General features: G+C 35.1%; 1 protein-coding gene across 2 annotated transcripts in view; it reads right to left on the bottom strand.

Moving 5' to 3' along the window:
* LOC127833436 (uncharacterized) overlaps window positions 1–801 on the bottom strand; it is a 91724-nt gene extending 90923 nt beyond the window's left edge. For both annotated transcript variants that reach the window (XM_052358701.1, XM_052358702.1), the window contains exon 1: window positions 301–801. In XM_052358701.1, the coding sequence (XP_052214661.1) occupies window positions 301–793 (493 nt within the window). In that variant the 5' untranslated portion in view covers window positions 794–801. The remainder of the gene's footprint in view (window positions 1–300) is intronic.
* Between the last annotated feature and the right edge of the window lie 12028 nt (window positions 802–12829).

Raw genomic sequence — 12829 nt, 5'->3', positions numbered from 1 at the left:
TTTGGATCGATGGTAATATCTGTCATATGTGTTTTCGGAGTCTGTGCCAGTTTACGGTTTGATGCAACCGCCGTTACCATTCTGCCACATGTCGCAGTTGCTTTTGGATCGATGGTAATATCTGTCGTATGTTTCTTCGGAGTCTGTGCCAGTTTACGGTTTGATTCAACTGCGTTAACATTCTGCCACATGTCGCAGTTGCTTTTGGATCGATGGTAATATCGGTCATATGCTTCTTCGGAGTCTGTGCCAGTTTACGGTTTGATGCAACTGCCGTTACCATTCTGCCACATGTCGCAGTTGCTTTTGGATCGATGGTAATATCTGTCATATGTTTCTTCGGAGTCTGTGCCAGTTTACGTTTTGATTCAACTGCCGTTACCATTCTGCCACATGTCGCAGTTGCTTTTGGATCGATGGTACTATCTGTCACATGTTTCTTCGGAGTCTGTGCCAGTTTACGGTTTGATTCAACTGCCGTTACCATTCCGCCGAATGTCGCAGTTGCTTTTGGATCGATGGTAATATCTGTCACATGTTTCTTCGGAGTCTGTGCCAGTTTACGGTTTGATTCAACTGCCGTTACCATTCTGCCGAATGTCGCAGTTGCTTTTGGATCGATGGTACTATCTGTCACATGTTTCTTCGGAGTCTGTGCCAGTTTACGGTTTGATTCAACTGCCGTTACCATTCCGCCGAATGTCGCAGTTGCTTTTGGATCGATGGTAATATCTGTCATATGTTTCTTCGGAGTTTGTGCCAGTTTACGGTTTGATTCAACTGCCGTTACCATTCCGCCGAATGTCGCAGTTGCTTTTGGATCGATGGTACTATCTGTCATATGTTTTTTCGGAGTCTGTGCCAGTTTACGTTTTGATTCAACTGCCGGTACCATTCTGCCACATGTCGCAGTTGCTTTTGGATCGATAGTTATATCTGTCATTTCTTTTCCATGCGTCTGTGCAAGTTTACGTTGTGAACCACTTTTTGAATCGATGGTTATGTCTGTCATTTTTCGGTTATCATCATCAATTGCTATTTGCACGAAGAACTACTGTGTCGTTATGTGTAACTGTTAATTTTCCTTTTCCTCCAATTCGTCGTATTTAAATTTGGTTAAGACTGGGTCCTGTCGTTTTTTTCACACAACATCTACAAACAAAAAGGAAATAAAGTTGTCGCTTTTAAAAGAAAACAACTTAACGCGTATCTTATATATGTATAATCCACTGAACATTGTAAAATGTGTTACCGGTATGTATGAATGTTCCAATACTTCGATATTTCCTACAGTGCAGGGATTGGCAAACACAATGATTAACCTATATCTGCGCAATGCTATTTATAAACGTTTTCTGAAAGCAAACGAGTGAATTTCTGCTTGGGTTTTATAAACATTATATATTGTAACTACAAATAAACTTAGAAACATTAAACTGGGTTATCAACCTTACACGTCCAACATTGTCTACAAAACATTAAGCATGCAATGGTCATTACGTACTCCTATAAATATGATGTCGATTTATATAAGCGGGGTAGCTTACGTCTAATTATTTGGACTAGTCATTACGTTGTTCTACTCTTTTTGCATTCCGCTTTTTCACAGATTTTAAGTTGTCTTAAATATTTTAGGTCATCTGGAATGCTTTGAGCTTTTATGAGTAAATACAAACAGCTCAAAGTTCTTCCTGGGAAAGGCAAAAATCTTGTTAAAAATACGCATTATCTTTGTCTATAAAATCGGATTCAATTAACCTATTACATCGCAACAAACACAATACCTTTCAAATCTACGTTAAATCGTGTCGTTTGTAAAGAAATTCTTAAAACAAAAACTGGTAAAACCTTTTTCAAACAGAAAGCAGGAAGTTTTTAATTTACACTTATCGAAGTTATCGGGAAGGAAAGACATAAGGTTACGCTTCACTAATGTGTTTTCATCCGAGAGTTTAATGGTCTGGACCTATGCTGGCAGCTGAAAGTGTGTCGTGTGTATAGCAGTTTGAAATTAGGACCCATTCTTACGACGGTAATTTCGTTGCTAAAGGTGTGTTGGTTCATGGAGTTATTATAGAGACGTATTAACCTAGCTCATTATACTAAATCGAAAGTGGCACATGCTTCATTTACAAACAAGAAATGTGTTTGTCAGAAACACTATGTCCCCTTCTTCGCCGCGTTGATTTAGTTTTTTTTACCTTTGACCTTGAAGGATGACCTTGACCTTTCACCACTCAAAATGTGCAGCTCCATGAGATACATATGCATGCCAAATATCAAGTTGCTATCTTCAATATTGCAAAATTTATTGCAAATGTTAAAGTTGGCGCAAACCAACAGACCAACCAACAGACAGGGCAAAAACAATATGTCCCCCACTATAGTGGTGGGGGACATAAAAATATTGTGCAATCCCAGCTCTATTATAATTCCATATCATGTGTTCACAGATAACAGGTTCATTGTAAAATCAATTCATACGTCAATGAACGCAAAACGGGTTGGGAGTAATATGACAACAATTCGTATTGTAATCTATATGACGTAGTACATTGTGGTGTTAACATAAATACCCGCTTGAGGTTACACAGATATTCGAGGTTACACAGATATTCAAGGTTACTTCGTATGTTGCTTTAAATGAGTCTCGTTTGGGGAAAACTGGGCTTAATTCATGTGCGTTACGCGTAATATCATATTAGCCTGTGCAGTTCGCACAGGCTAAGCACGGACAACACCGTCCGCCTTTAGGGATTTTTTTTCGTTTAAAGGAGGTCTCTGTTAATAAAAATCGAATGCGTGTGGGGAGTGTCGTCCCGGATTAGAAAGTGCGGATTTCACAGGCTAATCTGGGTGGACACTTTACACACATGCATTAAGGCCCGTTTTCCCACACCGATGTGTTTTGTATCTTCGACCACATACATTGCTGTTCTTCCTGAAACACATGTAAATAGTTTTGGATTTTTGGAACACTTTATACAGTATTTGTACTTAATAGCAATCTCGTTGCAATCTACAAGCCAATTTCTTATTTCATAGGCATGAATTTAAAAATAAAACAATTGTATGCAAACGTTATATTTCATGTAAGGTATTATCCAAATTGATTTGAAGTACAAAATACAATTATAAAATAACAAAATGTATTCAAGTTATGATTAGGCAGACAAGAATTACAAGAACAGATCCTAAGTGCATAAACCAATGTCCTCTTTTCTGAATAAAGCAGAAAACATTCTTAATTATGATGAATTCATAAAAAACTGCTTAAACTGTGTATGAAATGCAAACGTCTACAAATCCGTCTCCTTATTTCAGGTTAACGCGTTTAATTTCAACAAGGACGTTTTCATGCTATTGCATGGACTTAGCTAAATCAAAATGGCACGCACAAGAGCAACGTAGAAATGTACGTAATGTGATTAATAGGCCATCTGAGAGAAACGACGCTGCGGGCATATGCAAACCTTAATGCAGGTTTATATGTTCATCCTGTAGCCTATAGCACAATTACAATGCGTACACACACGTTTACTGTGTGCATTCCAATCAGTCTGCAGTGCATCTTATGAATATTACAGCTTTATTTATAGATACATGCATCAAGGTTAACACTATCATGCATTAATACAATTAATAGTACAGAGCTAGATTACCGCATGAATATTTCATTCTACGTGTATTACGTTCAAGGGATTTATACAGATCTCGGGTTGTTTATTGTAAAACTAACAACAATGTTGAACTCGTGTGAGAGGTAATTCAAACATGGGGCTGTTTACAGACAAGTACACATAATGACATTAAGTACAAATTCAAAACTAGTTTAAGTCAAACATGACCCCTCATCTTATTCTGTTACATGTGTCAATATGTAAATAGTATTTTCACGCGTTGGTCAGCGATTCATTTAACAAAAGTAATTGCAATTGTTTATTTACAGTAATATATGAGTGTATGAGTTTGGAATAGTGCATGTTAGTAACAGACATAAATCCTTTAAATACTCCAATACGAATAGGTCTATAATATGTTTCTGGTACTCTATATAGAGAAAATAATTGCACTTCCAAATTACAATACCTTACATCTTTTTGTACAACGCAACATAACGACTAAACGAGTAACGTATACGCTTTTCTGTATTTGACACATAATACTCAACTTAACTCAATCTGATGACAGCATGATTTTGTGTTATTTACGTTTTCTTTATTAGTTAAGGTCATCTTGTGAATCGCGCTTTTTTATTATATATTTTATCAGTATTACAATAATCAGCGTGACAATTTAACACGAAATAATATTTTTTAGATAACACCGTAAGTAAATATTACAAAATTCAATAAAACTGTTAATGGCAACCAATATCAATGATACTATTCATTATTCCAAACAAAATAATTTTGTCTTACCTTTCTTCGCCCCGATTGAACCTGTTCGCTATTTTCAGACAAATATTGAATGATAATTCATGTCATAAATATAAGTTCCATACTAGAGTAGGTACGTATCAAATAATCAAATACGGGTGTTCCCAAATTAACACTCGTTCTTTCTCAACTTCATAGAAGAAACTGAAGAGATTTACGCAACTCGATTTTCAGGAAACGGTGAAATCGAAAGTAGGAATTCCGCGCAAGCAGAGCGTAGCATTTAATAAGTACGTACGAACAGGGATAATCAGGGACGACACTTTCCGCTTTTCTGGTATTTTTACTTTCAATGAAGTTCCTCCTTACCGAAAATCAAGTTTAGGCGGAAAGTATCGTCCCTGACTGCACAGGCTAATATGGGATGACGCTTTACGCACATGCATTAAGCCCAAGTTTCTCAGAACAAGGCTCATATAATATGTTTAAATTTAATTGTTTAAGCATAAACTACCTACGCTAACAAGCGTAATCAACATGCATCGTTATCAAATGTGAATTGTTCAATTTTATTATTATCTTCTGGTGCTTATCAGAGTATATTTATTTCAGTTTGCATGACCATATTATTTCTGCTTCATTTTTACTGGTTAATAATGGCTTTGCCTATATCATTGTTCATTGTTTGTTTGAAAGAGACATATTTGGGAATATTCTGGTTTTCATGCGATTGCGCTAATTTTACTTTATTTGTTTTTATAAATAGATATTCCTATTTGATAAGATTATTTTATAGTTGCGAGGCTACTACTACTATTTGATATTGCTCATTCGCAAGTTTTCTTTGAATATCTTGTAAAATCGGATACAGTGTTTACTTTGTTCCCATGATGTTCTTGCTTTTATATTATAATCAGTCTTTATACTATTTTGTTCACCGGATAGAGCAGTAATTGGAGCGCTGGAATAAAAAACCAAGCCTCCTTGATTTAATCCTCGGCCCGACCAAGTATTTTGTGTGCGAGGGGGAGGTGGGGGGTAACGTCATGAAATCATTTCTACGGCCGTTCTTCACTTACCCATAATTTAAGTTGGCAAGTTGTACAATCGTCAGTAACTGTCGTACGTATGTGCACATAGTACTGGTTAACCACATGAACAGTGTGTGTTGGTAAACTGCCCGCCTTGACATTAATGAAATACTGTTGAAAACTGAGAAAATTCCAATAAACAAACATAAACAATAATACCGGAAAGTAAAATTAAGATGAACGGTTATAACTAAAAGAAATTGACAAAATAACATATCCAACAGAAAACGTATCATTTATGACAAAATTGGGGAAAAATCCCAAGTGTAGTCTGTACAAAACTAATACCCTGTCGACATAAAGTTGCAATTAATAAATAAAAGTCGAAAAGTCACATTAAAGTAATAATGTAAGCCTTCGAACAATAGAATACTAAAAAATAAATTTGAATTAAAAATATAGTCGAAAAGTTAAATGAAATACGTCAATAATGACTCTTGAAAATGTGCACGTGGATCACGAACCAGGGTTAGATAAATCTAATGTTTGCAAATCATGCACGAGGTTAAACTGTTTGGGTTGCTTCCCTTTTATCAGTGAAATGTATTTAAATTTATATTGAAACCTTCATATTAAAATAAATAAATAGTCTAGATTGCATGCGATAAATGGTTTTACCCTACGACATTAGATTATATATTTTCAAATGTTCAAATTCGGAATATCTCGGCGTTTTCTATTGCATAAATGTAGTCGATGTGCTTAACACTTTCATTAATTTAGTTTTTCTAAAAGCAAATTATAATTATAATGAAATTTGTTAAAGCTTGCACAAAAGGGACATATCTATGATATGTTTGTGTTAAATTATGCAATAAAACATTTTGATGTGGCTCAGATTAGCTATCTGGGGTGGTGCGGTAGTCGAGTGGTTACACTCTGGTCTACCATTCCAGTGGTCCTCGGTTCAATCCCATGTCGGGGCACTGAAAATTCAGAAATTCTTCAAGTGTTTTCCACCCAACAAGAGATGTACTGGAATGAAACCCAGGTAATTCTCGCGTGTATCGGTGCTATACACTGAGCACGTAAAAAACCAAGGGATCTATTCGCAAAGAGCTACGGTATCGCACCCGGATTCATTGTATCTCAATACTGTCTCTTCTGCAAAACAAAAGGACCCCCTTGGAAATAAGTGCTTGCACTTTCATGGGCTATCCTTGACTGCAATGTCAAAGAAATACTACTAATACTACTTCCAATTAACGTGCCGCCTGGATTCTAGGCGGAGAATTAACATGGAAAAAAAGTCTTAAAGGGGCCTTTTCACAGATTTTGGCATGTTTTGAAGTTTGTCATTAAATGCTTTATATTGACAAATGTAAACATTAAATTTTAAAACCTCCAGTAAAAAATCAAAAATAAAATTTAAAAAAGGAAAACAAAGTAGCCAAAAGCAGGGCTCGAACCAGTGACCGCCGGAATCCTGAAGTAAAAACGCGTTAGCCAACTGAGCTATCCTGCCAAGCATACATAAACTGCGTATTTTATACCTTATATAAGCAATCTTCGTAGTTTCACAAATTTAAACGACAACAACAGAACTCTCCAAATTATTCAATCATTTCGCGTTGCAACGCTTTATATTTTTTAGGTTTTTAAATCGTCATAAGATGCATATAATTGCTATATTAGACCATGGAAAATGTTCAGTAATACTTTTACCTCACAAATATCATTACTAAACCGCAAATGTGCGAATCTGAAACAACTTTTTTCAATTTTGTCAATTTACCAATCCGTGAAAAGATCCCTTTAAAGACCCGAAAGATCAGTAGCTGGTAGTTGGATTATTGCTTCTAGGCACACACATTGATAGATCTATATTTGTTTCATGCTAATTATAAACCTTTCTAAAAGCAATCAAGTGAAAGTGTGCTTTAGTTGTATATAAATCGTCCAATTCGTCCAAGAACTTATCAAATAGTATAGTTAAAAACTGATAATTCATGCGTTTTATACCAACACTCATGATATTAATTTTCTAACATGAAACCAACTACTTTCAAATGTTTGATTAATATTCGCTTTTGTCTATTTTCACACGTATACAAGTTGTTTCTAATAACAAAATGTTACTCCGTGGTGGAACAAATGTACATGTTATATGGTAACTGCTTTATTCTTGTCATGGAAGTGAAACAGTACATTTTTGGAAGCAATGGGAAAGATGTCTTACCAACATTTTTAAGGGATTTAAGGCTAGCCTATGATACGCTTGAAATATTTATACTAACACAACAAGAGAATCAAATAAAGGAATTTTTGGACGGGTTTAAGACCATAATTTAATTCATAAAATTATGAATAACAATAAAAAAGTGTTGTTAACCAAGCAACTCGCATTAGCCATTCTGCATAGAAAATGCGTGTACATGATATTGGATTCAAAGATTAAATTCATAGTGTTATAAAACTGCAATTTTTGTGTGAAACAAATTCTTTAGTTGAGAATCACTTAAGATGATTGGTCATACATAATAACAACACAGTTTAAACACATAACATAAGTAAACCAATACTTTATGCCCTCAATACAACAGTCTTTAATTATTCACACAAGCTCAGTTGAATTATCCGAAGGGATATTAAAAAAATATAACTCTCTGATTATACTCCTTTAATTGACGTTTCGGCATAATGCCTTTATCAAAACATTGGAAATTATATGTTAACTACATTTTTACGTCTTTTGACTGCAAGTATAAAAGAAAACATAGTTGAGATTTACCGTATTTTCATAAGAGATGTTCAGTATCAATTGGAAGTGAATCGGTGTAGAAATGAAGAAGTTAATGTAAAATAACATAAAACAAGAGATGTTTTTGTCAGAAACACAATGCTCCCCTCCTGCGCCGCTTTGATTTTTTTATCATTTGGCAGGTTCATTACTTACCTCCCTTTAAGGCTTATTACTTTCATTGGATTTGTTTTTACCTTTGACATTGAAGGATGACCTTCATCTTGACCTTTCACCACTAATAATGTGCATCTCAATGAGATACACATGCATGCCAAATATCAAGTTGCTATCTTCAATATTGCAAAAGTTATGGCCAATGCACCATACTGGGGGCATAAAAATGAGTGAAACTCTCTGAGCCGGCCCCCACCCCAACCCCCATAACTTTTGATCCAGGGGTCAGATCAAAATTGCAAATAGTACAGGGTCGCACATATGCTCATAGCTACCATGTTTGTGAGTTTTAATGTTCTAGTGATAATAGTGTAGGAGGAGATAGTGGCCAGGACGGACGGACAGACGGACGGACGGACAGACGGCGGAGATAGCCACAAAATCCCCACGCTTTTCAAAAAGCGTGGAGATAATAAACATTTCTGAAAGATATCATAACTAATTATTAAAAGGAATACTAACCTGTTACACATGAAGGTAATTGTATTCGTCAACTCCACACTAAGTGTGATGAAAGTGTTAAGAAGAATTGTGGTCATGGTATGTTCACTCATGCGTAACAGGCTGATCACAATGGGATTAGTACTGGGGAATGGTGATGTGTTAAATTGATTAAAAGATTTGCTCGACGGACTATAAAAACAATGTAACTGTAAATGTTACCCTATGACATTAACGAAGCAACTCCCATTAGATATAAGCCTAGAAAATGCGTTTGCATGACCAATACTTGATGCCCTCAATACAAAAGTCTTCAATTATTCACACAAGTATAAAAAACATACACATGTGTATATCGATCACTTCTACTGAGATCGTGTATTGCATTTGCACAAATTTTTCTATCAAACTAAAGTTCACATTTTACGACTATAATATATTCACGTCAGAACTTGTTTAAAAGTAGATCTAAATGTGTCTACATCAAAGATACATACATGTATCATTATCGTTATAGTTAAAATTGTCAAATGCCATTGTATTAAATAAAAAGTTGATATTTAAGTTTGCAATACAAAAACATCCACCAATATGCATCTTCTAAGATAGCGTCAGGTTTTACAAATGATTGCTGGCATTCCCATTCGCAATAATGGTAGCACTTGGTCACAACAACCTTATAATAGTATCGAACCGACTTTACCATTTTCGGTTTTTCATTTCAGTTATATTGCACGTATATTTCATTGGTTTGTGCGTTTAACTGGCGAGGCACTTCGAATTTGTTTTTATTGCTGGGTTTTCACGTACCTTTAGCTTTCTTGAGCGGTACGCCCTTCGTAACGCCTTCTTTTTAATCTTGGTCTCCTCAACTTTTGTAACTTGCGTCTTGATACCTGTATATAGTAAGCAAAGTCTTCCGTTTAGAAAGCATGGTCTTCCGTTTAAGGCATATCCAAACATATATAATTGTATGTTCATGTGTGTTAAAATAAACGGGTAAGAATTATATTGTTAAAATAATACCGTCAGATGCCTTATTGTACGCACACCTAATGTTAGCATTAAGTATTTTAAAAGCATAAAGTAATAACAATTTATAGAATAATAATTAATAAAAAAAGATAACCCTTTATCTCTAAGAGAAAATGATCTCCAAAACATTCGCACTAATGCCGAATTCATTCACGATAGTTATTTCGTGTAAAACCGTATAACATAGGAAAGAGCTGTTTGTCATTTGGAAGTCATGTCCAAATAAGGCAGTCAGTTCCGGAACAGGGGGCTTAACCATTGCTTTGGCAATAAATTAGTTACTACTTGCAGAGATGAAAAGACGTCGGGGAAATGAAAGAATCTTTATTTTAGTTATACTGTACTGTACACGTGCATCAATACTGTGAATTATAAGGGGTCATTATATTTGGACATCAATTTTCTCGACCGTCATGTAAGAAGACAACATATTAATGGACGGGTTTCCTTCAATATCTTTTGTATGTCGACAACTACGATCTATAGATATATTTAACAGTTATCAAGATAACTAAAAGCTTTTAGTTCTTCTTGCATGCTTTGAGCTTCTATGAGTACGTCTAGCTCAAAATTCTTCCTAGTAAACAGGATGCAGGATCAACAGGGTTTACACATAGGCTGGACAGGATGAAAACACACCGTTCAGAATTTTAGTTTTGCAAATATCTCAAGTTATTTAAATATGTTTGTTAAAATCTTTAGTGCATAAAAGACCTTTTTTGCAGTTTGTGCCGATATCTTAAGATTTAAGAATACAATATTGAAAACGTCTGAAAAAGGTGCCAAAATTTCACGTTGCGTGCAGAATATGAATGCTGATAGAATTTTAGCCATGAACACAGGCTTATGAAATCAAGTAATTTTGATGGTGTTCACATTGCCATGAGCCGCATAAACACGGTATTTTATGCACAAGTTCAAATCCTTCAGAAAATTTGTTTTAAAAAGTTATTCGAAAAAAGCACCACTTAGCGGTGTGTTTACATCAAAGAACATCCATCTGTGAACCCCAAAAAGTCACGTGATCCTACAACATGTGAAGGCAAATGCCATGTTAAAAATAACGTCCAACTTTTTCTATAAAATTGAGTTCAATTAAGTAAGAAAATCGCAACAACATTATACCTTTCAAAATCGACATCAACTTGCCTGTCTTTTGTGGAGAAATACTCAAAACAAAACTTGATAAAACCGTTTTCAAACCGAAATCATGACGTGTTGAATTGAAGATCATAGCAAAGATAAGGCAAAAGCTTACGATGCACTTTTTTCACCAGAGTGTGTTATGGTCTGGTCTTATGCTGGCAGCTGCAAGTTTGTAGTGTATAAAAGTGTTATTTGAATAAGGACACAATATTGTGGCAGTGATTTCATTGCAAACTGTTTATTGGTACATGGTTATTACACACCACAATAATTTGTAGCAGTTTTTCATTTGGATTAAATAAGTTGATATATTTTCAAAGTTTCAAATTCGGAATATATCGGCGTTTCCAAATGCATACGTGTCGACATTTTCTTTTTTGAGACTTTAATTAATTTAATTATTCTCCAAGCACACCATATCACAAAAATTGTTTTAATTTGCAGAAAATTTACATATTTATTATATGTTTATGTTTAGTTATTCCAGAAAACATTTTATGTTGCTCATATAAACGATTAAAATGCCGCCTGGATTCCAGGAGGACAGGCGGCGAGTTTACATGAAAACAGCCCGAACGAGTTGCAACTACAATCGACCCGGGGGTCAGTAGCTGGGAGTTAGATTATTGATTTATAAAAGCTTTATTTTTACCGGTGAAAATCAGTATCAGAAACATTGTGATTTTTAAAATAGTATAATGTTCTTCATGTTCATTTTTTCGAGCAAGCGCTCGGAAAGCTCGATATAGTTGTATAGTCACAATGGTCGAGTGCATGTGCGTGTGTGCGCGAGAGCTTGCCAGAATTGAACTTTCATCGTGCATTTTTGAAATAAGTTACGACACAGGATCACCGTTGGTGAGATGGCGTTTCGCGTGTAACATTAATCTCTCACTTCCTCACAGGTCGATTCACTTCTTAGAGATCCAAGGCTAAATTTTGCCGTATAACCGCTTGTCAGGACTGAAGCGTTCATTATGCAATATTAAATAATTTGCTACACATTTGGCACCATATTACGTGTCATGTTTAACAGCCTCTCCTTACCTCAAAGGTCAAGTTCACACTTAAAGGTCAAATGTTCAACTTTGCCATGAAACAGCTTGTCCGGACTGTCATCGTGTCGTTTAATATTAATATACCACAAATGTTCACCATGCGGAGAAGCTGATTCATAATTGGTCAACGATCAATGCCAAACCAAACGTCAAATGTCAAACTAATGAATGGTGCCGTTTTTTAAATAGTTATTAGCATAAATTCACATAGGACTCGTCATGTAACCGACATTAATTTAGCTAGCAGTTTATTGATATAAAAATGTCTACTGCAACTTAAGAAGTTTTTTGACAAAATACGTATATAAAGAGAGGAGTTAAAATATTTAATTAAATATAAAACATGCATCAAGAAAGGAGTCATTTCATTTTCGGAAATAATAAATATATATGCTTTTGCAAAACTATAAAAATAAAAGTACAATATATGCATATGTTAAAACAGAAAAGCAGAACTTCCTTGCAGGTTTTACTATGGTAAGCCAACGTATACGCCAAATAAATAAGTAAATTAGTCGTGATTTCGTATTAATCGTGTATTTCAAGAAATGATCAAAATTAGCATCGTCACTGCTTTCATAGAAGTCATCCTCTCTAGCATTTCATTCACAATCGCACTAATGGTAATTTTTACGATTGCGACCTATAAAGTAGTTCCCATTTCATCCAACTTGTTGTCATCAGACTCACCACGTTCAAAGCAGGTGAAATTGCGCCGTTCATAAATGTCAATATCTTAGAATTAAGTGAGTAGGTCATTCC

This window comes from Dreissena polymorpha, chromosome 6 (assembly GCF_020536995.1).
Source record: "Dreissena polymorpha isolate Duluth1 chromosome 6, UMN_Dpol_1.0, whole genome shotgun sequence".
Lineage (NCBI taxonomy): Eukaryota > Metazoa > Mollusca > Bivalvia > Myida > Dreissenidae > Dreissena > Dreissena polymorpha.
This window is presented reverse-complemented; position numbering and strand designations above follow the sequence as displayed.